This window comes from Hippoglossus hippoglossus, chromosome 22, assembly GCF_009819705.1.
Source record: "Hippoglossus hippoglossus isolate fHipHip1 chromosome 22, fHipHip1.pri, whole genome shotgun sequence".
NCBI lineage: Eukaryota > Metazoa > Chordata > Actinopteri > Pleuronectiformes > Pleuronectidae > Hippoglossus > Hippoglossus hippoglossus.
In genome coordinates, this window is record NC_047172.1 from 17,082,257 (window position 1) to 17,109,804 (window position 27,548).

General features: G+C 42.0%; 1 protein-coding gene across 2 annotated transcripts; it reads right to left on the minus strand.

Moving 5' to 3' along the window:
* Window positions 1–1,519: 1,519 nt before the first annotated feature.
* Window positions 1,520–26,653, minus strand: kiz (kizuna centrosomal protein). 2 transcript variants are annotated; one of them, XM_034576395.1, is made up of 16 exons: window positions 26,411–26,603; window positions 25,795–25,857; window positions 25,073–25,235; window positions 23,751–23,825; window positions 22,139–22,474; window positions 21,874–22,108; window positions 21,529–21,772; window positions 18,633–18,752; window positions 17,689–17,853; window positions 16,272–16,422; window positions 14,090–14,246; window positions 13,560–13,622; window positions 12,058–12,150; window positions 11,548–11,617; window positions 4,590–4,636; window positions 1,520–3,703 (listed from the first exon to the last, which is right to left on the minus strand). In XM_034576395.1, the coding sequence occupies exons 1-16, from the start codon at window positions 26,482–26,484 to the stop codon at window positions 3,600–3,602; spliced, it is 2,160 nt and encodes a 719-aa protein (XP_034432286.1). In that variant the 5' UTR covers window positions 26,485–26,603; the 3' UTR covers window positions 1,520–3,599. The 2 variants fall into 2 exon arrangements, with proteins under 2 accessions (XP_034432286.1, XP_034432284.1); XM_034576393.1 differs by having other exon boundaries at window positions 21,874–22,474; window positions 26,411–26,653.
* Between the last annotated feature and the right edge of the window lie 895 nt (window positions 26,654–27,548).

Sequence of the window (27,548 nt, forward strand, 5' to 3'; positions counted from 1 at the left end):
AGGCACAATTGAAGTAACTGGTGACCGAGACGGACATAACATGGCTCCACCAGAAGTGGCTAAGCTAGCGGACTTAGCTACATGATGGTGTGTCCGAGGGTCGGTGAATGAACCTCGTAGGAAGATGTCAGTTGACATATAGGATTAAAACATGGTGTAAATGACGCCATTTCGAGTCGAATATGAACGTCGGGGCTTGCGGACACTTGGATGACAACACACAAGCAGAATGGAGGCATGTTATGTTCGTCTCGGTCACCAGTTACTTTAATTGTATCCGATTCAGCTGCTACAAAGTTTACTTCTGAGACTCCAGAAGTGTTTTGTGGACTCAAACACTTCACCCACCCCTCCATCGGCATAGTGGTGAGTAGATATTTAGTATCCCTTTAACACCCACGTGCTCAATACAGATACACCTTGCTCGTGTGAAGTACATCATAACTTATTTTCATTTTCTAGATAAAGGTTCTGCCCAACCATGCTGGTTTTATGAGTTGTCCTCGGTTCCAATTGTGCCACGGTGATTTACAGCGTTAAGTCTCGCATCTTACGTACAACAGTTTAATTAATTAAATTAGGATGGAACGTTTGGTTAGCTGACACACACACGAAATCACACACACGAAAACACACGTAAGTTACATGTTACATTCACAGACGATGTATTTTTACCTTTACCTTTGCCACAGATGTGGGGCTTGATGAGCTGAGTCACAAACTCACAGCATTCAAAAAATTGTATTCACACAATGTTAGAATGGAGATGGCTGTTGTGCATGTTTTTGTTATGCTCACTTACTTCACTAAAATGGATTTCTCCATGTTACTGGGTTACAGTTTATCACACTAAACACATTGAAAGCTTCACATTTTGCCTCAGAAAAGAATCGGATCCAAAACATTGGCCTCAATAGTTACTGATTCAATTTTCAAGCCAATGACGAAGAGAAGAGTTTTTCTCTTGGTGCCTGAGTGACGGTTAATGTGGAGTAAATTCTACCAAGTTCCTCAAGGAAAGAGAATCAACCTTTGCTACAGAATATGAATTGAGACATTCTGTAAGCCTGACATTGATCAACACAGATGTTCTGTTAAGTTTCCTTGTGACAATTGCACTTTTTATTTCCATCTGAAAAGGGAATGTGTTTGCAGTCAAGCCGTCTCTCTGCCCTTTGGTTTCACATTGAACCAGTGGGAGTAATTTGAATATTACACTTCACCTGACATGTTATTATTGTGATCAAGGACAGCGGAGTCTGGATTTGTGATACCTTCACATTCGATAAAGCGACAAAGCCTTGAGTTTCTCATTTTAGAGAAATGCACAAGAAGCTAACAGTCCACACCCAATACACAGCATTTCTTCACCTATTCCAAAGTCAGCCATGTCAACCTTTACAAAAATACCCCTCTATTACAGTCATGCTACAAAAGAATAAATTTGTTATTATTTGAAACGCAGCCATAATTTGTGAACTTGAAAATGAAACAACCTCAAAATACCCTGAAACACAGACTTTGTGGAACATGTTGTTTATTTGAACATCAACATCAAATTAATGACCAAAACATTTTCAGCAGAGCCTGACCCATATACTAGTTGGCTGATAATATCGGCACATATGACAGAAATATCGATGTTTTTTGTTGTTTATTTTCTGAATAAAAATTCTATATATTTGGTTGTATTTGTATTTGTACTTTTGCTTTATCGTTAATATTATTCTTTATGCTTAAGTATATTTCTGGGGCTTTGATTACCTTTAATTCATAAGTAGGAGAGCAAGCTGTGAAAGAGGCACAGAGAGAGAGAGTGGGGGAGGACATTGGAATTGGCCACAGCCTGGAACCGAACCCGGGAAGCTGCGGGTTGAGGCACTGGCTCGTTGGGGCGGCAGCTCTGCCAGGTGAGCTATACGCCGCCCCTTTATAGTTATTTATAATAAGGTTTATGGTTTAACTGTGAAATATCAAGCTTCAATTATATTTCATTGTCCTCAGGGTTTGATAACAACAGCTTAGGAATCATTGCCAATTTGATTTATTTATATATTGGCCGGTATATCAGTATCGAAAATAGTTTACACCCTGATAACAGAATTGGCATCACCCCCCCAAAATCCATGTATTTCCACGATAAATTAAATCTCGGTTTTAATTTCGATCTGTATCAGCATTTGCTGTTTTTAGAACAAGAAAGCATCGTCTTGTGGAACTACCACCGACAATGTGATTTATTTCCCATCACTCTTTATCTGGTGACATCTGTTCGATCAACACAAATGTAAACCACTGCTGGAAGAGTGGAGCTCATGTCACTCTGAACACGACAGATCAAGTAATGTGGCAATGCTGACACTGCAATCGAGTCAGTCACACCTGCTAACTGCAGAATCAAGCCGAACAGTCTGACTACACACGCTTTAAAAGAGAATGAGCTGAATATCATCATCATCACCACCATTGTCACTCCAGCATGGAATCAGGAAAAAGTTCCTTTCAAAAATGTTATTGTGTTAGTACACATTAGTACAATATTACTCCACTTCCACCATGAGCTATCTGTCGCACACAAGTATCTGTTGACATGCTCCTTAACATGGATATTATGTTAGGGAGCCTTTTAGCAAACTCCAAATTATTCTGCCACAGTCCCTTTTCTGTGGTGGGTCAGGGCTGTCTGAAGCCATTATTGGTAATGAATGTGGAGTCCTACTTTAAAAGGTTCAGGCATGTAAAGTCACCTAAAGCTGACTAATGGAATCCTGCTGACACCGAATGCCAGGGGCTTTTACCACATCCCAGAATGGCAGTTTTGGAAATTTACACTACAGACATAATGAAGTATAAATGTAAACTTGGGAATGTAGCCTCCCACACAGCAGCTCAGAGTTATTAATAGACACAGGATGTTCAATGTGCTGCAAAAATGATAAATTGCAGAAGACTCTACTGTGTGGCTCCAGCAACGATCCTGCCACCCGTGAATCGTTTGCACAATACCGAGGAAAAATGTATCTTTGTGTTTCTTTACCATGAGCACAAGTGTTAAAGAAGCCGCGGTGGAAATATATATGTCGAGCGTTCGCTGGAGGGACAAAATATTCTGAGTTTGTTGGCGGTGCAACACTTTGTGCCCCGGGAGATGGGCCTCTTCAGCGGGTTCACAGGTCGCACGGCAGCGTGCAGAGTGGCCATTGTGCTTTGTCATTTCACAGGTGACTCACATCACTACACTCGAGCATGCTGGAGGTAGAGCACTCGGAGATGCTTGCGGCATTCAAAATGCATGATTTCCAGCCTAGTGCAAACAAATCGCTTTAAAAGATCAGTTTAATCTATTTCGAGCTGTTATTATGAGCCGGGAGAGTTGTTCAGATAAAGAGACTGAAGCAGGGTTAACATCAGAGTGTTGGACAACTCTTCACGTACTTTACCCAGCGTGAGAGCTGTCAACTTTATTATTTGTTTTTACGATACAGTACGCATATGATTTACAATGCCGACCACTAAAATGGTGGTCAGGGGGTGAATTACTGGGAGCCAAACTGCCTGGAATTTTGTAGTGCATTTAAAAAAATATCTCCGGGGCAATATCAATCATAGAAGTCATCAATGTCATCGTTGTTTGTGTTGAAAGGTTGAGGGCGTAAGGCTGCTTCAATCTCTGAGTAGCTGTCGTCGGATTCCCCCCAGAGAGCTGAACAGAAAAGGTACACAGGAAAACAACAATAAAAAGCAGTGCAACGCTTTACATCCTCTACATGCTTTCTTTATCCAGCCAATTCTATACTCTCTTTATAAGCATTCCAGGATTAGGATACAGTAAAGCTAACTTGAGTTACACTTCACAATGAACAGTCTACCTTTTATACAGTCCTATATGTTGTCTTCATTCATAGCAGTGAAGTGCGTCTTGCGTGATCTGATTGCGGCTGTAAACATGTAAATGTATGTGTCATTGTGTCACCTTATAAGTACACAAAGTGGGGTCCACTTGCTCGAGCCCCATTCAGAGATGTGTACTATTTCTTTTTTACGTGCAGCAGCTCAGGTCTAAAGAACAGCAAGTGTTTATATTCACTTCATACTGTATCTTAAGTTGCTATTGCAGAGGAATGGAAATGGATTCTGATTACAGCCATCACTGCAACAGTTGTTATATTTCAGCTGCATCTAGGGACAAACAGATTCTATCTGGATACAGAAATCATTAGAATCAGCAATGCTCTTTCATGGTTTAGCAGTTGATAAATTGCCCAAGACACTCTTTGGTTTTTGTTCAAGGTTTGATCCTTAATGCAAGAGCAGATTATTTTGGGTATTTATCAGAGGTCGCGCTCGCCGACAACATAAAACTAAGCTTTCAGGGTTTGGCTTCAAGGTCAGGTTTTTCATATACACATCCTCAAAAGGCATAGCTGTTTTAACAGGAAAAAAAATCTTCAAACAGTTGGTTCACTTGTGAAGTTCAGAAATTTACAATAATTTCGTACTTGGTAATGCATGAACCCTCTCTATGGTTCAGTGTAATTAACCTGTTTTTTCACAGGGTGTCTCCACGTGAAATGACTGCCTATACTCACCTTTTGACTGTATAGCAGAATGAGCCTTTGAGTTAGTCTTTTCTGTCCTGGAAACACAGAGACAGTTAAGAGCCTTGTTAAGTTACCACTTTCTTTGAAAAATGAGCCGCTACTTTGGAGCAAAAATAGCTAAAAAGGGAAAAAAAGGCAGCACGTACAGTAAATGTAAAACCACACAGAGATTAGGAAATGTAGTCAATAAAACGAAAAAACACAACAGAAGAAGTAATACAACTAAGAATCTATCAGGAGCATGAAAATACAAAAATGTACTGTACTTGTACAAATACTACATCTAGATGACAAAAATTGACTCATGAAAATCACTGTGACGGGGGTTGGATGGGGTGGGGTGTATTTGCTGGGTAAGCTCAGACAGTATAGCACGGGGAACTTGCTTGACTCCTGTTCTAATTGTGCCAAAGGACTTCCACAAGGCCCTCTTTATTCAGAAATAGTCCAACGACAGGGTTGCCAGGTTCCCATAGCTCGGGTGATATCGCTATGTAAATGCGTGCCCTCCGAAAAGGCTTTGATCTACCTCAATGCATATGTAATAAGGCCCCTGTTCCAATTTTAAAGGCCTCCTCTTTAATTTACATCATCACAGAGCCCATTCAGAAACCCAACAATATATCCTCATCATCTCCCAGGTTAGCATACATATACATATGGCTTGTTTGTGTGGACCCTCTGTATCGGAGCAGCGCGGACGCTTTCCCTTGTGGAGAAGAGGAAAAAAAAGAAAGATGCACAGTTTTAAGCAGATGAGATCGGAACAAAAAATAAAATAAAACAGTCGTGGGGTGTGTTCCTCCATCTGCATCAATTCCAACCCATGACCCCTGTGATTGTCATCCTCTCAATCACCCTCATCTCCTCATCTCTCCCTCAGCTAAGTCTTGGCACACGTGACTGTACATTGAGGATAAGGACCAAATTACTCTGGCTGTATTCCCACTGCTATCTTCTAAACTATATATTGCTGCTTTGCACCACTCAAGACAGAATGAGAGAAAAGAGATGCGCACTACCCATTGCAAACTGTGAGCAGATTGCTCTGTGCTATAAGCAATATACCATAGAGCCAGTATAACCATTAGAATATAACCTTCATAGTCGTATATGCCAACGGTACTTCCCACATGACGTTTGGATGATTCCAGCATCTTGTCAGGCAGCAGGCTGAACCTCTGCTACTTAAAATGCTAATAAGTCAAAGCAGGGGCTGAATAAGTAAAATAGTTTTGAAAAAAAGAGAGAAAAAGCAATCCCCCCATGATACGAGATGTTGAAACAAAGGTTGTCTGTATTTTATTCAATTTATAATCAAACCTTGTAAAAAACGTAGATTTAGGTGAATTCAGGGTACTGTATAGCCTTATTATAGGTTATTTAAAAAAAATAATACAATATAGTAATTTACTAGTTATTGTAATTTTACCATCCATGCTATTGTGTATAGGGAGCTAAGTGTTTTTATATGTAGCTAACATAAAAACAACATTTTTTACACTGTAAAAGATTTAAATCATGATATACTTTTGGTACAAGACTAACAGTGGGAACCGTGATGAGGAAAAGAGGAAAAGGGAATCTACCTGTTATGCACATTGAGCTTTTTAAAATGAATGAGAGATAAAAAAACCCGCTGAAGCAAAACCGCTGGGTTTAGTGCATCCATTTACAACTGTTAGGCAACAGATCTTGACCAGACCCTGCAGCAGCAGCAAAAAATACAGCAATAATCTATACGATTACTTCCTCTCCTTTGCCACAATAATAGCTGCAACTGAGAGTAAATTGGGCTTTTCTTTTCTCGAACTTCCCCCGGGGATGGGAATGGTCTATCAGCTGTTCCACTTCAGTGAGGGACAGAACTGATTTCAAGACGGGGCTATTACCATAGAGAGCCCAGTCTGGATCTGACCCCGCCAATCTAATATCCCGTTTCCATAAACATTATGCCAGTTCATCTTCTGCTGAGTTTCCCTTAATTGAGGCAATAATCTGAATATGTAAGACTGGGCCGGCCACTGTTTTACAGGCTCTGGTAGACAGAGGTGAATGTAATGTGTAAAATGATGCAAATTACAGCTATTGTAGCATCCTTTTTTTTTCATCCCAAATACCTCGCTCGATCTCTTTCTCTGGCCTTTGCAATTGTTTCATATTGTTGTTTATCTCGCGTTTGAACAGTTTTTTGTGTCTCCTGCAGAGTCAAATCTACAGCGACCTTTAAAACTGTATTTAGTTCTGTTAGAGTTTTTTTCACAATACACAACTGCACCTCAGAAAATAATGTAATGTAATCTAATTTACAGATTTTTTTATTATATCTTTGCAGATATATAATAATTATATTATAATAATTGATATATCTACAATATTGTATTTCAGGCACATTGTACGCACACATATACATATATATATATATTTATACAGATATAGTACTGATGGTGTGGAAGACAGGAAAAAGTGACAAGACAAACACGCTTACTGAAATCCAAGGCACTCTGCTATACTGTTAAATTCCTTTTGAGACTATTCTTGTTTGTCCTCACTCTGGTCGAGGGTTAAGAGCAGAGGATGCCACTCTTTGTTTAGCCTATTAGACAAATTTTGATTTGTGAATATGGGATATTAGAAAAAGATTGATTGATTGATTTTCTGTTTAACTGAGTGATAAAACGCCAGTGCTCTGTTCTGCGACTACACCTAAACCTCTTTGTTGGGTAAGATGAGAATACTGTTTTAAACTGTGGCTTAAAAGACACATGCAGCTGAAACTAAATGCTGTCGAGAATAGTTTCATGTACTACGGATAAAAGCACAGCATATCGTCTATATTACAATAATGTGTCCAGTGTCGTAGTTTTATATTAGTGCATGGACAAAAACACTGGTCGTACAGTACATACTGTCCTCTTAAACTGCAGGTTAAATAGGTTAAAGTAAAGGCCAATTGCCAAAGTAAGATATGTGTCCGTGAGTCAGTGAAGACAGATTTCACTTCTAATCCTACAGTATAAACACATTAGAGAATGTAAGGAAATAATGCTTACCAAGCAGTTAATACTGGCTTGCACACACTGATAGCTGGAAAACTGCTTTTATTTACCCTGGCCTTTTTTAAGCTCCTGCCACCCACGCACAAATGCTAATAGCACAATAGCACTTTTGTGCAGCGGTGCTTGTCTAAAGGTAAAGGGAGACCCATCACCTCATCATTCCCATCAACTCCTACTCCCATCCCAGCGATGACCCCGCCGAAACATTGTTTAGGCTCCGTTTAGATGTACTCTACTGGGGCCTGAATGGTAGCAGGATATAGCCCTCAGTGGGGGCAAACAGTGAGAGGCAACCATGAGTACACTGGTGAGTGGGCGCTGTCTAACATGTGAGTGCTCTCTGCTGGCAATGAGAAAGAACTGCAGCTCAGAGAGGAGGAGGAGGAGGAGGAGGAGGAGGAGGAGGCGCTGGGCCAATGATTTCAACACAGGCTGCTCTCCTCCTGACTGGTGGCAGTCAGGAGGAGAGAGCCAGGGGCAAGGGATGAGGACAGATCATTCATTTCATGTTAGGGTTTGTTTGTACATCATACAGCAAACGTTTGCTGCTTGTCCAACACACTAAAACGTCAGAGTGTCGAAGAAGGTGTAGAAAATACACAACTTAATATATTTATTTAAAATCTGAAAATTGTATCCATGTATTATTTTAGTTTTTGCCCAAATCTGCCTCCAAACAGCTTACATCAGTTGCTTCAGTGCTTTTGCTCTATAGACCTGCATAATACATCTTGAAGCTAAATTAACAACAAAAAATGAACAGAAAGAAAGCAGAGGAAGTGTCTGAAAGCCAACTAAGTCGTTTTAAAGGGCAATCAGGTTTACTTTCCTGGTTTCAGACAGTCAGTGTAGGACAGTGACCTCCTCTGGTTAGAGCCTCTAAATGCTGCCTTCCCCGACAGTCACTGACTTGTTTGTCATGTTTTGTCCTGGTTTTGGTTTTGTTCTGGTTTTGGTCTTATTCTCTGGTCTATAGGAAGATCAGGTGAGAAAATAAGTCAGAACCGAGGTTGACTATTGACTGTTTAAGAGGCAATAACATAATCAGAGAGGTATAGATCTAATGCTGCCACATGCCTGGTGGTGCAACTCCTCCCATTAAGAATCACAAAGCTTTAAGTATTATATTGTCAGATGAAGTGTTTACATGTGTTTTCCTTGATTCATTGTTGGATTTTAGAAAAGGGCAACTCCATCTTTCACTCCCTCTTTATACATTTCTGTTTCCCTGTCTCCCTCTATCTCGCCACTCTCCCTCTTTCCACATCCCCTCCCCTCCACTTTTTTTTCTCCTCTCAGCTCATGTCCCTCTTGCCCCTCCATCCCTCCTCCCTGTGAACTGTCAGGGATCCACAAACATCGCCTCCCAATGAGAGAGAGAGAGAGAGAGAGAGAGAGAGAGAGAGAGAGAGAGAGAGAGAGAGAGAGAGAGAGAGAGCTTCTGATTTTGAGTGATTTGAGGTCGAATGCTTGAGCACATCCTGTTGTCCAAGGCAAAGCTGTAAACCACTAATTGTTGAGTCAAGGTTTTTGTCAAGCAGGCACTAGGCACAACAATCATCGCACCGGCTGATGGCTGCATGGAGGATTTTAGTTTGTGCATGAGTGTGTGTGTGCACATGTGTTAGAGCATTTTTTTTAGGATCAAAACGAGGGGCGGAATAAAAGGTATTAGAAAAAACCTAAATAAAAAATAAGAAAGGAGTGGCATCTGAAATGCCTACAGTAGAAAGGAGCACAATGACGCTTTGCACGAGAGGAAGCAGTGGCATGCACTCGCATACAAAGGGGAACAAGTGGTCTTTACATGGAGTGCAGCTGCTTATTAAGACTCACTCCTTCGTGCATTATTCCTTTCATCCCCACTCAACCACAAAGTGATTTTACTTTGCCACTCACAAAGACAGCAAAAGATTTCTAATGGACAAATCCTTAATAAATGTTGCAGATCAGTCGCTTCCCCACGACTTATAATACAATAAACAGCACATTCTATAAAAGTGTCTGACTGAAAAACACTGTGTGGGAGAGAGCAAGGAAGAGAGTGAGGGAGGAAAAAAAGAAAAAGAATATGAAAGACTTCAATTCTCTCGAACGCCATAATAGTGAAATGAGCACATATAAATGTGTTAAGAGTATCTCTTTGCATCTTGTATAGACTGCATGTATTTAATCTGTAAAGCTTATTAAGGCCCTAGTCATTGCTATGCAAAGCAGCACCCAGTGCTTTTCTCTCGCTTTTCAGCCGAGTGCAGTGTTTAGCCAATAGGACTGGCCCCCCGCCTCTCATTCTGCATTCATAACATGCAACATTTGCACAATGTATCTCTCAAAGGCCCTGAATAGAAGGCCTTAATACTCATGTAAACAACTGCAAACCAATTACTTAATGAATCGGGCCCACACATAATGAGGAGCCTCACAAAGGGCTATAAATGCATTTTTTGCACCAAAGCCTCTGCTTTAAACTACAATCCCTCTGCTGTACTCCAGGCTTAACTGGCAAATCATAATTATTGTCTAAGACAACAGAGAAAGAAGCCATTTTTGTATTTTGAGTCCAGTTCCATCCTCCTTTTGATGTCACTCATCAGCTCCCTGACAAAATAAAGCAAATAATTAACAAGTTTGTTTTTGTTGGGTAGGAGAGGCGGGGTGGTAGAGAGAGAGGAGAGGCAGCTTGCTGCGGTGTTATGCTTCTTCTTGCAGGGCTTCCACACCACTAGTGGCGGCAATGAAGCAACAACAAGTGACTTGTGCTAAGTGGAATGCATAAATCCAAGCAGAAGAAAAGAGCAGAAATCGCTGTATGACTGAAAGGGAAGAAGATGATGGTCATGGTGACGTGCAGCTCTTCACGCCGTTTCCATTCAAAGCCTAGTGGGATTAGAGTGTCATCCACGCACAACGACACATTTGTTCAATTTTACTTATGTACACAACTTGAGGTCTCATCACTGCTCTCTGCTTCTGTCGAGTTTTTTTCCTGCAGGTTTTGTTTAATTACATATATTGCGGGCTTCCCATGCACGTTAATGACAGGGCCGAAGGCACCATCTGAGGGGGTCTGGGCCCGAAATTGGCTCATGTTTATTAAAGAGCGTGGTCACTGGGGCTGGCAGTGGCAGACATCAGCAGCTATGAGGACCACAATAGAGCTAGCCCATTAGGCCCTTCCCTGGGCTAATAGGCAGACTGGGAGTGCCTGCTTGCCAGGCCAGGGAGGTACAGACTTGAGCCCTTGTGTCAGCGTGGTGCCCAGTAATCACATGAAATCAGAGAAGATTATTCCTCATAACGTTTACCCAGCCATTACGACAGCCCAAATGGGTTCGCAGTGAAGAGGTGCTCTGAGGACCCGACATGCAATTGCAGATTTGATGAAGTCGTGTTGATATTCAAATGTAACTGTGATGGTGTTAGCTTCCACAAGGCTATTTATCATTAGACGTTCTTTTCCAACCCACTTAGGGCTCTGATTTGAGAAGGCGAAATATGTTTCAAGGGTGAAAAATCAAAGGACATTTGTCCTTGTCAACACTCAAGTCCCCTTCTTCCAAAACAGTTGTCCCTGATTCTCTTCTTGACATGATCTGTTTGCATTCTGACAATAAGGCTGAAGACAGTGAGATTATGACTTCAATTTATTTTTTGTGGTGGCTGTTTTGCTTTGGATTTCTCAAAAAAACTGTCCCGACCGTGCAAACAGTGAGCGAGTGGGGCTTCAGGGGCCTTTTGTCTTTGTAAGCGAGTTAATGGGTGGCGCCCAATTGATCTTATGGAAATGAACTGGGAATTATGAGAGCAGCCATGCAAATGTACATCAACCACTTTGGTGTCTGGTGGCCCATTTCCTGTGGCCCGTTGAATAATAACAATGTTCTTACCCGGGGTAAGGGTCTTGATGTGAGGAGCGTTTGGCCCTCCCCAGGTCCTCTTCATGGCCGTGATTTATTCCTTAAGAGAGAAAACAAGGCCAGATGAAACCATTAGGTATGGACATCTCATCACAAGCTAATTACCAATGCATATTTCTATGTGGACTTTATGGTAAGGATTATGGGAGTGTGATGTTTGGGGTCTCACAACATTTGCTTCACAATCCACTCAGAACTCTTTGCATGCACAAGGAATACGTCACCCCAAATTCTACAACCTCAAGCCCAGGGTCGTGGGATCTTGAGAATTTAGGAAATGGAAAATGTGATTTGGAGCCAAAAATTGGTTGAGAAAACTTGGGCTTTGACAATCATTTGGCGTACGGCATGTCTGTGTAAACAACACATGTGGGCTTTCTGTGGTGCCCTTACGTGTTGTGAGAACATATGCCAGTGTTGACCAATGGTTAGGCTCCGATTGCTTGCTACTTGCCGGGTAGAGTGGACCGCATCTCTTACCTGAGAGGCCATCCACCTCCTCCTCCTCCTCTTCAGAGCTCTGCTGCCCTTCCTGCATGGCTGATTGTTTAAGTAACTGATATGCTTTTGTCTCTGTTCAAGGACACACACACACACACACACACACACACACACACACACACACACACACACACACACACACACACACACACACACACACACACACACACACACACACACACACACACACACACACACACACAGTCGCTGTTAAATATTTGCTTAAAAGCCAGGTTTCCAACTTTCAGAGGTTTCTGTGTTTGTTGAGACAACACGCTCCAGTAGCTGAGTCTTTTGGTCTTACTGCCATACAGAGTGGGTAAAAAACACTGCGCTCAATCAGCTAAGCTGTTGATTCAAGCCTACAGTATGTAGCAACAGTTTCCATGAGACAGCAATCAGCATCTCACATTATCTCAGCATCCCCGTAGCAGGAAGGCAATGATTGATTTTCTGTTTTAAAAACACTCATAATTACTTTCCGGCACACTAAAGTAGGTATCATATTTGAGAGGAGCACAGACTGCGCTGGCAAAAATCAGCAGAGCAGAAGTACATAATAAATGGGCTGTTATCTCAATGATGTGGCTAAAACACACAGAGCAAATCAAAAGGATGGAGCTACATGTCCTGACATTTCTCACTTGGTTTCAGAATAAAACAGAAATGCTACTTTTAATCATTTTCTGAAACCATACGACATTTACAGTGTACGACAATCTCCAGTGTTATTCCACCCACTGCACTTTCTACAGCCACAGCTTTTACATCTGATCTAAAAATACCCACTAGGTCTACAGATGATCATGTCTTGGCAATTACTATCAGTTCCAAGGTCACGGTATTTGATTGTAACATTGATGTCCCTCAGCACAGCAAAATCCTTTCCTGGCAAAATCTTTAGTCATGTTTTTTTTTTAGCTGGTTATGGCTCTTTTGATTAAGTGTAGCGATTGAAGACTGGACTCATTTTGCTGGCTGTGCACCTTAGGGATGCGGACACCAAACACCCAGTAGGAAATCTGACAGCCAAGGGTAATATAGGATTGCTTTACATTTCAGAGCTGCAGCCGAGGGATGGGCACACCAACTGCTTCCAGGATGCCTTCATATCTAGTATTTTTTCAAGTCCAGCCTTGCCGGAGCATTGTTTAGAAGATAATGAGAAGCGACGACAGATCTCTTGCGCTTTCCACCCTGGCATCCTGACAATTAAAGCAGCCGCATTATGCCGGGGCCTGTGAATTATCAATTTTGCCGGAATGCCTCAGACAAAGGCTGAAAAACGCAGCTAGTGTTTTCTCTGAGATAATTAGAGGGAACTAGCACTGCTCTTCAGGTGGGACTTTGACCCTGGATTCACCTTGATCATCCTGCCTCAGCCATCGCTTAAAAGAGCCCATTATTCACTGCAGTGGGAAGAAAACAAACCACAACATAAGGACAGTGTGAATGCTGGGGCACCAGCGATGCCTTTTTACCTCTAATAGGAACACTTTCCACAGGGCTTTCGTCCTGGCTGTCCTCTTCAGCACTTTGTAGTTCTGTAAGAAAGGGAAGCACATAGTGAGAAGCAGACGCAGGGAGGAAGGGAGTCTCGGGGATAGAAATGGGATTGGGGGGGTCTTTCTTCAGCTCTGAATAGATGGCTGCATGAAAACTGGCCTGTGAGAGATTCATAAAAAAGCTCTATGGTGAAATTGATTTCTTTCATAAAAGGGAAGTTTTAGTTCTCTGCAGAGGTGGCACATAAAAAATAGCAGTAGTCTACATTTGTTCCCATAAATGCCCTTGTTACATATTATTGTGCAAAGACGGACTTAACTCTGTGTGGATTGTTTGAGGGAAACTACAGGAAACTGTAATGAAACTAAACCACTTTCTGAAAGGAGAGATTTTAATTGTTGGGAAATGCAGCCATTATCCGTAAAAAAATTAAGCAAACCCCTGTATTCAAATAATAATAACTAGAATTTTTTCTATTGTGCCCATACTGATAATCTTCAGTTACCTTGAATCTGTTGCTGTTGTGCTGACCTGGCAGGTTTCACATGACTGTCAACTGGGAGGGAAGGTGAATCACACGAGGAAGACAAGTCGCTCTCGTCCTCAGCTGAGGGGCACTCCTCACTGGACCGGGACAGAAGTGTCCTCAGCAGCACTTTGGCCTGCGAGCAGCACAAATTAAAACCACATTCTTAATTGTTCCCATTTAGTGAAGGAAGTGTCAAATTGAACTCTCGCCGATTAAGCAAGTCATTTACTCGGCCACGGCTGCTCGCACAGAGGTGCAGCTGTGGTGCACGTTCAAACGCCAAGAGAAAATAACTTCAAGTTCTCTCACTCGTTTAACTAAAAAAAGATAATTTTGCACACTTTCGTTCCCACTCGCCCTCTCGATCACACTTTTTTTCATTTTTGCTCTGCCTCTCTTCTCATCCATGAGATTAGAGAAGCGCCTAAAGAATGCAATCACCCTGGCGTTAATGTGCAACACGTTCCAGATATCTCCCCTCTTGGCTGAAAGGATTGAGACAAACTGCTCTCTTCCTCCCTCTCCAGCTCCAGCTCATTTTCATCTCTGGGGAGATGAGGATACACAATTAAGAGGAGCTGTTCCGGGAGATGAGGAGCGGGGAGATGCCACACACCGATTTCCTTCCTCTCCCTTTTTCCCTCCCTCCACGTATCAAATCCTGCCATCATCATCTCTCTTTTGTGATCAAAGACTGCCTCTCAGCCTCAGATGGCCATTTGCAACTTTTAATGAGCACTAATATGGAGCGGATGATCAGGAGGATTTTGACAGTGACAAACTTTAAGTGCATTGTAAGTTCTTATCAGTAGGTCGCAGTGAAGATTGACAATGTACACCCTTTTATTTTCTGAGAGGGGAAGAGACACAAACACATGCCAGTCTGAGCTTGCCCGTTGGTATTTGATGATGCTGCACAGAATAAAACTGTCTTGATCCTTATCCCCGATATCCCTCTTTGTTCGTTTTTTAGATTTAGTCAAATGTACCGCGAGTTGAGGGCTCTCGCGGACCCACTGCATTTTAAATATCAATGAATGCAACTGTTAGCACTTGAATATTCAAAGGGCCTCTTTGAGTGTGTGCATGCGAGCTGCATGCTCCCATTTGTCGGGAGTAGCCGGGCTGTGTGGCAAGACGTGAATGGAAATTTCAGTTTTCTCTTGTGTGTGGAGAGTAAGCTGTTGTGCGAGACGACCAAGGGAGAGAGAGAGAGAGAAATAAAGTGAGAGATGGTGGAATAGAGGGAGTGAGAGAGAAATAGATGGAGGAGATGGAGTGAGAGAGAAAGATTTTCAATCAGGCTTTTCTTGATGCACTTGGACACAATGATGGAGATGGCAGTACCTCTCCTCCTTTTGTCAGTTCATATTTTCAAGAGGCTCTACAGTCTCCCTCTTTGCCTCTCTCATTGCATCTGGGACACTGGAGCAAGACCTCGGAGTCACAAGAACCCCCAATAAGAGGAATCCACAAAATTAACACAAACCCTGCTTGTATATATATGATCATTCCTGTACATGAGACTTATATATTTTCTGGGATTCTTGATGAAATCTCCTTCCTGTTGTCCTCTTTGGGCTCTAACTGGGAATTTTCAATGCCGATTCTTTTCTTTGTTTAATTAAACATGATCGGCACAGGGTCAATGAGCGGGGAAATTTAAAACAATCCTCTGTTGTAAAGAATTTTTAAATGGTTCCCCTCATTTAGTCGGATCCAGCTGACGGTTATACTTTGGGCTAATACCAAATTAAAAGCAAGTGTTTCTCAGATGAATTCACCACATGAGATGAAAGAAGCCAAGCAGAGGCTGTGATTTGTGATTAGCGCATGGGTCAGGATCTCCCTTCTGTCTGGGTCAACGTGTGAAGCAATCTGATGAGCAGGCACACCAAGCAGGGCTTGGTTTCAAACGCCAAACACAAAGAGGGCACTCAGTACCGACTAAAGCGCCCTTTAAAAAACATGCAAGGCAACAACAAAAGAAAGAAAAACACTAGTCTTTTTGGAAAGAAGAAGAAAAAGAACACATTTCTCTCCTGTAGTCATCTGTGTGTGTTAACGCCTGCTTACTTTTGGGGAAAGGGTGTCTGTCTTTGCAAGTGTCTGACCTCCTATTTGTGTGTAGAGGCAGTGTATGTGCCTCCGACGCTACCTGGTGGCTGTAGGAGGCATGGCGCTCCAGCAGCAGCGGCGTGAACAGCTGGACCAAGCGTTCAGTGTTGAGGACACGGCGCTCCTTGAGCAGAAGGGCGTGCTTGAACCAGCGATCCCACAGCCGAGCGGCATCAGGAGGGAGGCTGGCGCTGCAGTGAAGGGTGGGGGTGGGAGAGAAAGAGGAGGCTTTCTTGTAGAATGCTCAGTGAGACATCTGAATACAAGTCATAATTATACTATTTATTCGTATTTGTTCATACTTCCTGGTAATGGAATAGTTTTACATTATCAAATACATGGAGGACAAGTTTTACTAATGTACTAATAATTTGGAGAAATTTTAATATAATATATTTTAGCACATTTCTTCCCCCATTGTCAAAAGACTACTTCATGTGCCATCTTTTAGCACTTCAGCACAATATATGGATCATTAATAAATTCCAGTTAATAGAGAAAAAAGAGAGACTGGAATATACAGGCATCTCCTCGTTGAAAACTGGATAAAAGGTCAAAAAGCCAAAAGGGATCTCCAGTGGAAAGGGACACTGGTGTGTTTCTTTGGACTGAGTATATAGGAGGAAATGTCTCATTGAAATCAATAGAGTAGTGAGGCAGAGCACGGATTTGGCTCAGAGTACAACTCCTCATTATCCAAAGGACTGGAAGTCACAGATAGGGCATTTTAATTTACTCATGACATTCACCCATGCACTGTTACCGCACTGGGTGACACCAAAGATGACCTTTATATGTGTGGACAAGGGAGACTGTATCGAATGGAAGCGTGCAATATCTCAGCCACTGTTGAAATGCACAGGCGGCTCTTCACTCTTTGTCTGAAAAGTGGAATTCACCTTTACTGTCCATCTTTTCACTCTCTTTATGAAATGAAGAGAAAGGCCTATTGAACTCTGCAGCTTTCAGAGCACTGATAGTTGTGCTCTGCATTATACTTTTATAGCACCATTTTTGACAGTGCACACAAACACACACTATATTACACAACCCATCACTATATCACAAACAATATTTTACTAGATATTCTCACACACACACACACACACACACACACACACACACACACACACACACACACACACACACACACACACACACACACACACACACACACACACACACACACACACACACACACACACACACACACACACACACACACACTCTCTCTCTCTTAAATTATGAGAGGAGATTAGAGGATATCATTACATAAGCAGTGAAGCTTTTTACAAATGATCTAAACTGAAAATACAGGTATGATACTTCTTACAATCCCACAATCACAAGTCTCATTAAGCTGAACATAGCATAAATAAAGACAACTTTGGAAAACGACACACTAATCTTTGGCTGTTAATTAATAAATGATAATTTCGAGAAACCCAGAGTCTTACCTTATTTCATTAGGATCAGAGCTTGACTGGTGAGAACTCACTAGATCCTGTGATAGTAGGCAGCCCTTCGCCGTGCTCCATGACAACCTCTGAAGTTCATGAAGGACAACGGCTCCACATGCTCCAAGGTCCTCGTCATTCAAGCCCGCTCCGACGTTGCAAAGGCTGCCAAATATATAGAGAGAGCAGTCAACTACCGCCACGGAGTCGAGGGCTCAGCCAACAGGTCAGGAGTACATGGGAGAACATCCAGCAGCTGCTAGCACTTCTCTCTCACACACACACACACACACACACACACACACACACACACACACACACACACACACACACACACACACACACACACACACACACACACACACACACACACACACACACACACACACATCACTTGCTTACATAATATCACAGCAAGACTAAACATTACACTGAGGGTCACGACACAATACAGCCACTCTCTTTACTATTAAATATGTTGTTGACATCATTTCAAACGCTCACATTTGCATCACTGGGGGATAAGGATATACTGGGTTTGAAAAGAGAAGGACAGCTTTCCCTTGTGAGACATTTATGCGCACTTTACAACAAGAACACCAATTATGGCAAATTAATCATGCTATGAAATATAAAAGGCTTATGAAAAATAAGCCCAGTCTAATGAAACAAATTCTCCATCCTCAATCTCCCCGACGCCCAATAACAATTCATCAGGGTGGTTACTATAACAATCCTGTGTGTTCGAAAAACCCTCAGAAATAAAGACGTGCGCATGTCTGTGATGACACTTCATCTAAAGTGAGAGCCCTTGGCAGAAGGATAATATGTTTTCCTCATCTGCACAAACGGCTCCATGGTCATTAAATAAATACACACAGCATTTTAATTTTGACAGGGAGAGATAAGATTGTAAAATCTGAAGAAAGACAGCAAGGGTGTACCCGATAAGTCTATTGAGTTGTCTTCCATCAATTGAAGAATCCCCATACAAGCGGGTCCATTCACCGTGGAGTCGTCCTTCGATGCTGTCTAGCAGATTAAAGATTCCTTCCTGGGAGAGACTAAAAAAAAACATAACCCATTGATGTGGTGAAAGGAGGAGGTCACAGGATCGATAGACCCGTTATTTGTATAAAAAAAAAAACCTGCAATACATTTTCCAGGCAATTTCCGTGACACACACACAAGGACTGCTGAAGGAATTTGATCATTAAAGTGCTGGCCCCACTGTACAGGACTTAAGCAATTCAAAAAGCCTCGTCTGCCGATGGTGCCACATGTAACGACAGGTTGTATGACAGAGCTTGAGAAACCTGCCACTCAAAACTAGAGATCGCAGAAGTAGCGGTCAAATGCTGGAGTAACACCTAATATCAACTAAATGGAGAAAATAAATTTCATAAATATACAGTATTATTACAAAAAGTAAACGTGTTTCTTTGTAAAATTACGACGTGTAAGATAAAAGCTTCCATAAAAAGGAAGGGGCCTCTAGATTTCTTTTTGGGGAGCGATTTATACTTTAATCTGGGCCTGTGTGCGGCTGCAAAATGAGAAATGGATGTGTAATGCATGTGGATATTGGGAATCCATCTCTTCCATGAGCATTAAGCTCTGGGTGGCCCTCATTGAATTCTCCCAGAAACCCCCGAGCCGAGAGGGATCCTGAGCCCCCCAACATAAAAGGGGCCAAAAAAGAATTTATGACAATCTGTAATGGGCTTCTGGGTTAGGGGTCAGCAAACAATTGCTCCCTCTTTTTTGCAGGTTGTTTCCTGGTAACATCCTGATTAAGCTAGCAGCTTGAATTATATCCATGACATTCTGTAGTGTGCCATTCGTCTGTGCTAAGTCCTCTTCAGTGTGGCTGAAGTAGCATAGGCAAAAACTGTCTTTTTTTCCCTCTCCCTTATCGTCAGCGCGGGCCTTGAAATAGTCATCTTTCTCTTTCCACTTTATTTGTCAATGCTCTTCAAAGAGAGACCTTTAGAGAGGGAGAAAGTGAATTAGTTGTGTTTTTCTGCAAACCTCTCTCTCTCTCTCTCTCATTGTATTGTTGCCAGCTTTCATGTCAAGGTCCCCAACCTCACTTTAGATGCTGCTGTTGTCCGTGTGTCAACATCATCAGAAACACATTGTTAGCTGGGAAGAAGGGGTCAGCCTCCACAGCGTACAGTACAGGCTCCGGGGTGATTTACCACACGGAATGCCCTCACCGTCAAGCGACTGGTGTCAGGGGAATCTCACCGTGCTGGCAAAGACGGCAAATATACTGTAGCACACAAAGGAATTGAAAAATAGTAACACCAACACACTGAGCGCAATGTAAGACTGGCAGTGGATTCTTTTTCAAGAACCCAACGTTAATTGGGTGACATGCTGTCCCTAATCGAGCAAAACCATCATGCAGTTCAGGGACGACATATTTAAGAGCAGGACACAGGGAGGCCATTATGATGCTCCTCGAGGAAGAAACCTGAAGGATATTTCAGGCGTATACTCTAACTCACCCTAGCCACGCAGGAGGAGAAAATATAATGGGATAATCTAATGAATTGCCCAGACTTGTTTTTCCTGACTGTGAGCTGAATGGAGGGAGCGATATAAACTCTAACCTTAAGAAAGAGGGAGAGAGAGAGAGAGAGAGAGAGGATAGACACTGGATGCTCTTGGAACTTTAAATCAAAGCCTCGGGTTTTCTCCTCGTACACAGGAGCCCTCTGTGCTAAGAACGAGAGCTGCAGGCCCGCGGTTGTCTCCCCCAGCACAGGCTAGCTGCGGTTCTTCTTGAGGTCACAATATAAACAGTATAGTCGACCGCACAGACATGCACAAACAAACATGCTACACTATCAGAGAGAAAATAAAAACCCTCACACTGCTTTTGATACATATAGAGGCCAGACACATTTCTAAAATAAAGCATTTGACACTGGATAATGGTCTGAAAAGCTCTTTGTGTTTGTGGTTACAGAAAATAATGTGTTTGCACTGAATACCATTGTTGTGACCATGTGGGCAACTGAGTGTGCAATCTAAAAAAAAATGTAAGCATATATTAATATACAAGCATAATGGGGAAAATACAACAAAATGTTTCAACAATATGGGCTGTATATGAGACTATGGAAAAAAAGAAATACACCAACAGTTTTCTTCTACTTTTTTCAAGAGCAAACGAGGTGCTGGTCATAATAAACTGTATATTGCAGGGAAGGTGCAGAAGCTCAGGGAGCAAACATTCACATGGGATTTTCTGTGGCTCTAACCCCATCCAAAATGATCCTTCAACTCAGAGGCCATCATCACGCTAAGGATTTGTGGCTGTAAGTGCTGTCCACATGCCCACCCTCCAGAACACTCTATGGTGCCACAAATTTCCTCCTCCACTGGGGACTTCCTGAGGTCTCTCAAGCAGAAAATTGCTCTGTTACAGCATTATCTTGGATTATGGCAATATTGTTGGTGACAGGTCCTGAGCTCTTCCCTGTAAGATGCATCACTGCCACCACCGCAGCTGCCGCCGAGCTAGAGGGAGCGAGGTGGCGTGGACCGTGACTCCCACAATCCTCTCTGTCAGCCTCAGATGTGATGGTGGAGAGGAGGAATGCGCGGCTTCTTCAGCCCTGCTCCTATCATTAACAGCCCTCTGTGGTTCAGCATGGCCGGGCAGAACTTTTCCTTTCTTAGCTTGCTTGGGGGGGGGGGGGACTGACTGCATTGTGGACGACATTTTAACACAACTATGTGCTGTGAAACAATCAAAATGTTTCTCGCTACGGCGTTGCCTCGAAAATTCCTGACAACAAAGTACAAACAAAGTTATACATACTGTACCTTTCCAAGGTCACAGCTTCAGTCTTCTTGGACCCATCAGAGTGGGTGGGTGATTCTAGGCTGTGTTGATTGAGAGCATCACTCCATCCAGAAGTGGCATTCCTCTCGGATTCCACATCCTCTGGCAGATCCTGGTCCAGCTCAGATTGTGTCAGAGAAATGGACAGGTCACTGGCACTGCTCTCAGACAACTGCACGTCAGAACCCGGCGTGCTGACACGTATCACTTGGCTTATTTTCAAATCTTCAAAAGGACAAAATAAAGTATTTTTAAAAACAACTGAGGATGTCAGGAAAGACTAAATGTAATTAAAAAGGTAATGCACTAGAAATAACATTTGAAACCTGGTGTATCTTGAGCTCCTTTTCCAGAAGTGTTTTCAGGCATCAAAAGGCTGAGACTTCTCCCTCCAGCCTCCATTATAGGTGGCTGATGAGCCATCCCTTGGGATTTAGTGCCTTCTGAAGGGGAATCTTTAGCCATCGTGGGGACTCTGCTGCTGGGAGATAGATTCTTCTGAGGCCCAGTCAAATCCACCAGACGTAAAGGTTCTTGTTCATCATCACTTCCAAAAGGCACATTGACAGATGCTCCTGTTAAGGCACACACAGATGGGAGCACCGCCATCTTTCTTTCATGTTTGTCACTCAAATTACAGCCATCGGGGGAATCGTTTGAGCCTGAAATGTCATCTGATAAACGTGTTCGGTTGCTGGTGGCATCCTCTTCGCCAACTCTGAAGTCCTTCAAAAGGCCACTTGGTAGACGTTCGCGGGAGTGCACACTGCGATTGGGTGAGCGATGCATTGCTTGGGGTGAGTGTACACTTGTGGTGCCAGCATCAGACGCTCTGGAGGTCTGTTGGTCCGTAAAAATGACTGTTGTAGAATGCTTAGCTTGATGAGAGAGGGAGCTGTCCACATGCTGTCTTTGCACAGCTTTGATCTGTAAATGTGAAAAAATATATTATTTCTAGGAATTAATCTTTCCATTACCTCACCCAAAGACATAAGTGAAAATCTTATGCATTTTTTTCAAAAATGTCTTGCTTGGTTTAAACAAGTCTGCTATGAAAGAAATTCAAGTCAAGTATATTAACTATCCACTTTACATTTCTGAATAAGTATATCTTATATGGGCCAAGGTCAGAATTCTTTTCACAACCTATTTCAGAAGAATGTCTCAGGATCAATGTTTTAACTTTTAATCTTATTAGAAATCCTTTAGACAAGTTTTGATTCATGTCTGCAATGTCACCAAGGGGCGGGTGGGGGAAGAGCAAAAAAGCCTCCCTCCAAACATAATAACAAAAAGCATGGCTTCTGTTTCTTTTCTGATAAGCGTCTTAAATACCAAACAGTTAGCTGCTTAATAACATTCACTGTAAACCATGCAGCCTGCCCAGCAGATCCACAAAGTAGGTAAAAAAAAGAGGAAAAGTTAATTTCTTGGCTGAGTGATTCCATCGGTAGCTGCAGGGCAAAGTAGAAAGTGTTTCACTAAAGTAGCAATTGATTCTTCTATCAATCTGCGGCACGCGTGTGCTCTTCCAAGGAATGTATTAAATATGAAAATCATATCCCGTTATCATCTGTCTCCAGCTTTCAGCCCGGTAAGCTTCCCTTAATGAATGCTGCTGCCTGAGGGACATGCACACTGCAAGCCAATGGCTTGTATGCATAATGGAGTGACGGTACCATTTTGCTCATTACAATATCGACAGGCTGAGGGGGGTTTTGCACACAGTTACAAGTGACTGCTCTAGACAGCATGCTCCAAGTTATTATGAGATGTCTTAGACATTTCATCTAAAAGAGCTTTAACTGCTTTAAGTGAAGGGAGAAAGCAGCTATGGGCTTGAACTACATCGCTTGTACAGATGCAGCAGCTCGGATTAGACACCTGTGCTATTACAGATACACAATTTAAATGTAGACTCCTCTACAGACTTACCAGGCATAATGTCTACTTCCCTTTGTTATTCTAGACCTGAAAACACAGCTTGATAGAACTGAGATTTGCATAAACCTTGTAAACATTTCAAAAAAGGAGCCCAAATAAAGAAAAAAAAACAAGGACCATTTTTCCACTCTTCAACAAAATGTGTAAAAACACACAGTATAAGATGTGATGTGTAAAAATTCAGTTACTTTCAAAAAAATAAACTCTATTGTTATTACTACTAGAGGTTTGCATTTTTTGTTGCACATATCACTGTTACCTTTGCTGCTTCACGCCCTTTCTCCATTTTCTTCCTTTCTTCCATACATTTTGAAATCTTTTTGAAAAAGTCAGCCTGTAACAGGAAAAGACAGAATATCACAAAAACAGAGGCAGACAGATCAGCTGCTTGATTAATAATCTAAAAAAAATGATCACAGAAATACGATAGTCACATTATTTGTGAAAGGTAAACTGACACTGAATGCCAACACTAGGCGCTGTTTGTTACAATGCTGTGATAGTGCTGTTGGATATTATCTGAATATGGTGTAAAAGCAGATGGTTTGACAGCAAAAGTGACATTGTCAAGCATCAGTCAATCACAGCGCGTTTTCCCAAGTGGGGGTCCTCTGTGTGACTGACCGCCCGTAACATTTTATCTGACTGGCCAGATTAACTGCCTAAATCCCAGTTCCAATTAAAAAAAACCTAATGGTCAGGTTAAGGGCACTCGGATTAGCTCAAACATGCCCGTACCTCTAAACAGCAGTTTACCGAAGCAGAACTACTACAAGAGCCTTCAGTTCTGGCTTTGAACATCTTGCACAACCAGTACAAACGAGGATTAGAAATATAATTGTTATATAAATGTATGCACCTCAGTATGTGTATGTGCAACTTCACTTTACTATTTGTCAATCTGTGGATTTGTGTTTTTTTTTTATATTGCTGAAAACATCAACGCTAAACCAGAAAAACACAGAGGGACTTAGAAAACAACAAAAACAAAAGGGCAGCGGGAGGACCAAATAACAACAAACATGTAGGACTCATAGAGCATCAAGAGGAAATAAACCAACTGCTTGAGGGGAGAGAATGACTAAACCTCTGGAGCACTTCAGAGTCTCTATATTGGGCAATTAACTCAGCGAGTCATAATTAGCCAATTTTGTTAATTTGAAATTAAGCTGTCAAGCACTGTCGTTGTGTTTTAAGTGATAATCTGACTGGCTCATTGTTTTCCCCCTCGTTCATTTGCTTGTCGTGATAAATTGCACAGTTTGAGTGTTTACTAGTGTCACATCAAGCAATTCCAGGCAAATATTTTGACTCTGTTCAAATAACAACATAGCATTAAGGCAGATACACGTGAACATGCTTCATAAATAAATACACATTACCTTGTTAAATAATCTTTTATATTGTAGATGTGTGAGTTTATTGTTGTTCTACAGTACAATTGGAAACCTGTTGTGTTTTCCTAAAAAGTAATGAATGAATGAATGATTATTAAACCTGGATCCACCTCAGTGCGTGTGTTCAATACTAATCCACAATGAGAAAAACTACTCCGGTGGACAAATGAAATTGTGCGTGTACCTTTTGTTGTTGCAGGGGGCCATGGTCAGGACTATATTCCTTCATGCTAATTTCTATGCACTCCACATCTCTCAGAAGCTCAAGGTTTCTCATTTTCGCTCGAGCTTCCCTGTTTGAGATTTCCTTGAGATAGCTGCGCAGTTTGGAACACTTTATCTGCAGGCTGAAGGCAATGGAGAACTATTATTCACAAGAAATATTATCTAAGAGCTTAGTCAAAAAAATAAGAGCTTGACTTTTCACAAGAGAAGGTTAAGCACAATGTGTTTTAAATTTAAATCTAATGCTCAGCACTCATATCATACATGAGTCAATTTCCAATGAAAACAAAATGTTGTGCATATCCAAAGATGAACCAGTGACACATTTGAGCACAACACTGTTAAATATAATATATATATATATAATTTAGAGTAGATGATTACCATCGCTATGCATTTATGGGATTTACAGCAAACAGTTTACTGTACTAATCACATGCACTACATGGTACATTTCAAACCTAATTTAATATTTAAAATGAACTTGTATGCACAGAGGACTTCCTACTTAAAATCTCATATATTTAAGTTTTCAGTTAATGTGAAAATGAAGGAAAAGGAAGAGGTTGAGGCAGAAAACTATATACATACACAGTATATACCTATAGATATATACCTATAGATATATATATATATATATATATATATATATATCACCTGTCAACAACAGTGGATACTTACATTCTTGTATCTGATCTGGAGTAAACAAACAGTTCCCTCTCCAGTTCCAGTCTCCGTTTCTCCCTGCACACACACCACACACACACACACACACACACACACACACACACACACACACACACACACACACACGCACACAAATAAACACACACAAACATACACACACACACACAAACATACACACACACACGTGAGAGAAACCCGTCACACACTGTCACTCACTCACACCCCTGCTGCTGCTCCGTGGTTAGCTGGAGGCTAATTGATGGCTAAAATGTAACACTGATGCTAATGTTGAGTCCATCCTGCGAATCATTAGCTACATAAAAAAGCATTAACCGCATAGGAAGCTAGCATCACGCTAATACATGTTAGCTTCCCATCTATTTACATGCAAGAACCACCCAAAACATGACCGCTGTTAGCTTCAGGTAGCGTCCGAGAGCAACAGGCTAATGAGCTAGCTAGCTATATGGACTTTGCAGGTTAGCTAAGCAGCTAGCACCATGTCGCTGAGGCAAGCGGCAGCGGGACGCTCCCGGGCGGGCAGAGACCTAAACTCGAGCCCGCGGTCTCCACCAGGCCGCGTGAACCCAAACAGCCGGTGGAACCTCACCTCTGGTGCATGCTCTGCTGGATGGAGGTGATCTTCTCATAGTACTGGTCCTCACGGCGAGACGGGCTGGACATGTTTCACTCGCTTTGGCGCTGCAGCGGCGCCGAGAAGAAGAAGAAGAAGGAGGAGGAGGAGGAAGAGGAAGAAAAGGAGGGAGGCTGTTGTTTACGTTGGTTACCATGAGCACCGCTTCCCAGAAAGCCCCGCGGGTAAACACAGAGAGCACGTGGTGTTAGTGCGAGCGCGGGCTCTCATCAGTGATGCTCTTTTAAAGTGGGAGGTGAGTGAAAGTGTGTTGTTGATTTTTTACCAAAAACTGAGAAATAGATATAAATATACAGAGCTACCAAGACCTTTTTAAGTCAAGCAGAATACCAGCTATATGCTGCGGTCACTGTATACTGTTGGTAAATGGCATTTCTTCTTTATTTGGGTGATTTCATTTTACGCCAAATAGAAGAAAAGTTAACAAAGCATGAGTTAAAAAGGATACAGGGAACACCACGGTGCAGAAACCCCGAACATTTGATGTCAAATAATAATAATAAACATCATTGATATAGCCCATTTCAAAACAAGGTGCTATTCAAGTAAAAAAATTAAAAATGAAGGCAAACAAATGGAAACTATTTTAAAAAGCAGAAAATGGGAAACAATAAAAGTAACTGTGTTTCTGTAACCTGACTGGGCTGAACACCAGTCATCAAAAGGCATTTTCTTGTCTTCATTTGATAAGCTTCCACTCCCCTCTCTCTATCTGATACAGATTGATGTCTCATTTGCTCCAATGGCTTCCGATCTTGTCTTGCATTATCAAAGTTCACCACTGACAGTTCTCAGTTCTCATAATGTCATGTTTTGACTGCAGCAGCACGTCTATTTTAATTTTTCTTTTTTTTGTCAAAGCGACAGCACTACGTATCCTTGGTGGGATTCAGAAATTGACAGCCCCTCGGAACGCACGCCCTCATCAAGCAATTTCCCCCAATTCCAGCCCCATCAAATTGCTCTTTAGCTGTTGAACCAGGGAGTTTTGTTGTCCCTTTCTAATGCTAATCTGCCCTATTCAGTATCTCTCTATGAGGCTATTTGTTGTGAAATAAATCCCCTTGTTTGCCTCCTGCATGTATAATTGATA

Bases quoted from the DNA above. Each gene is read 5' to 3' on its own strand.
- kiz (XM_034576393.1), bottom strand. From the start codon at position 26,484: ATGTCCAGCCCGTCTCGCCGTGAGGACCAGTACTATGAGAAGATCACC. The intron at 25,236-25,794 runs GTAAGTATCCAC...CATTGCCTTCAG, and splicing joins TCCAGATCAGATACAAGAAT to CCTGCAGATAAAGTGTTCCA. The intron at 11,618-12,057 runs GTAAGAGATGCG...TTCTCTCTTAAG, and splicing joins GGAGGTGGATGGCCTCTCAG to GAATAAATCACGGCCATGAA.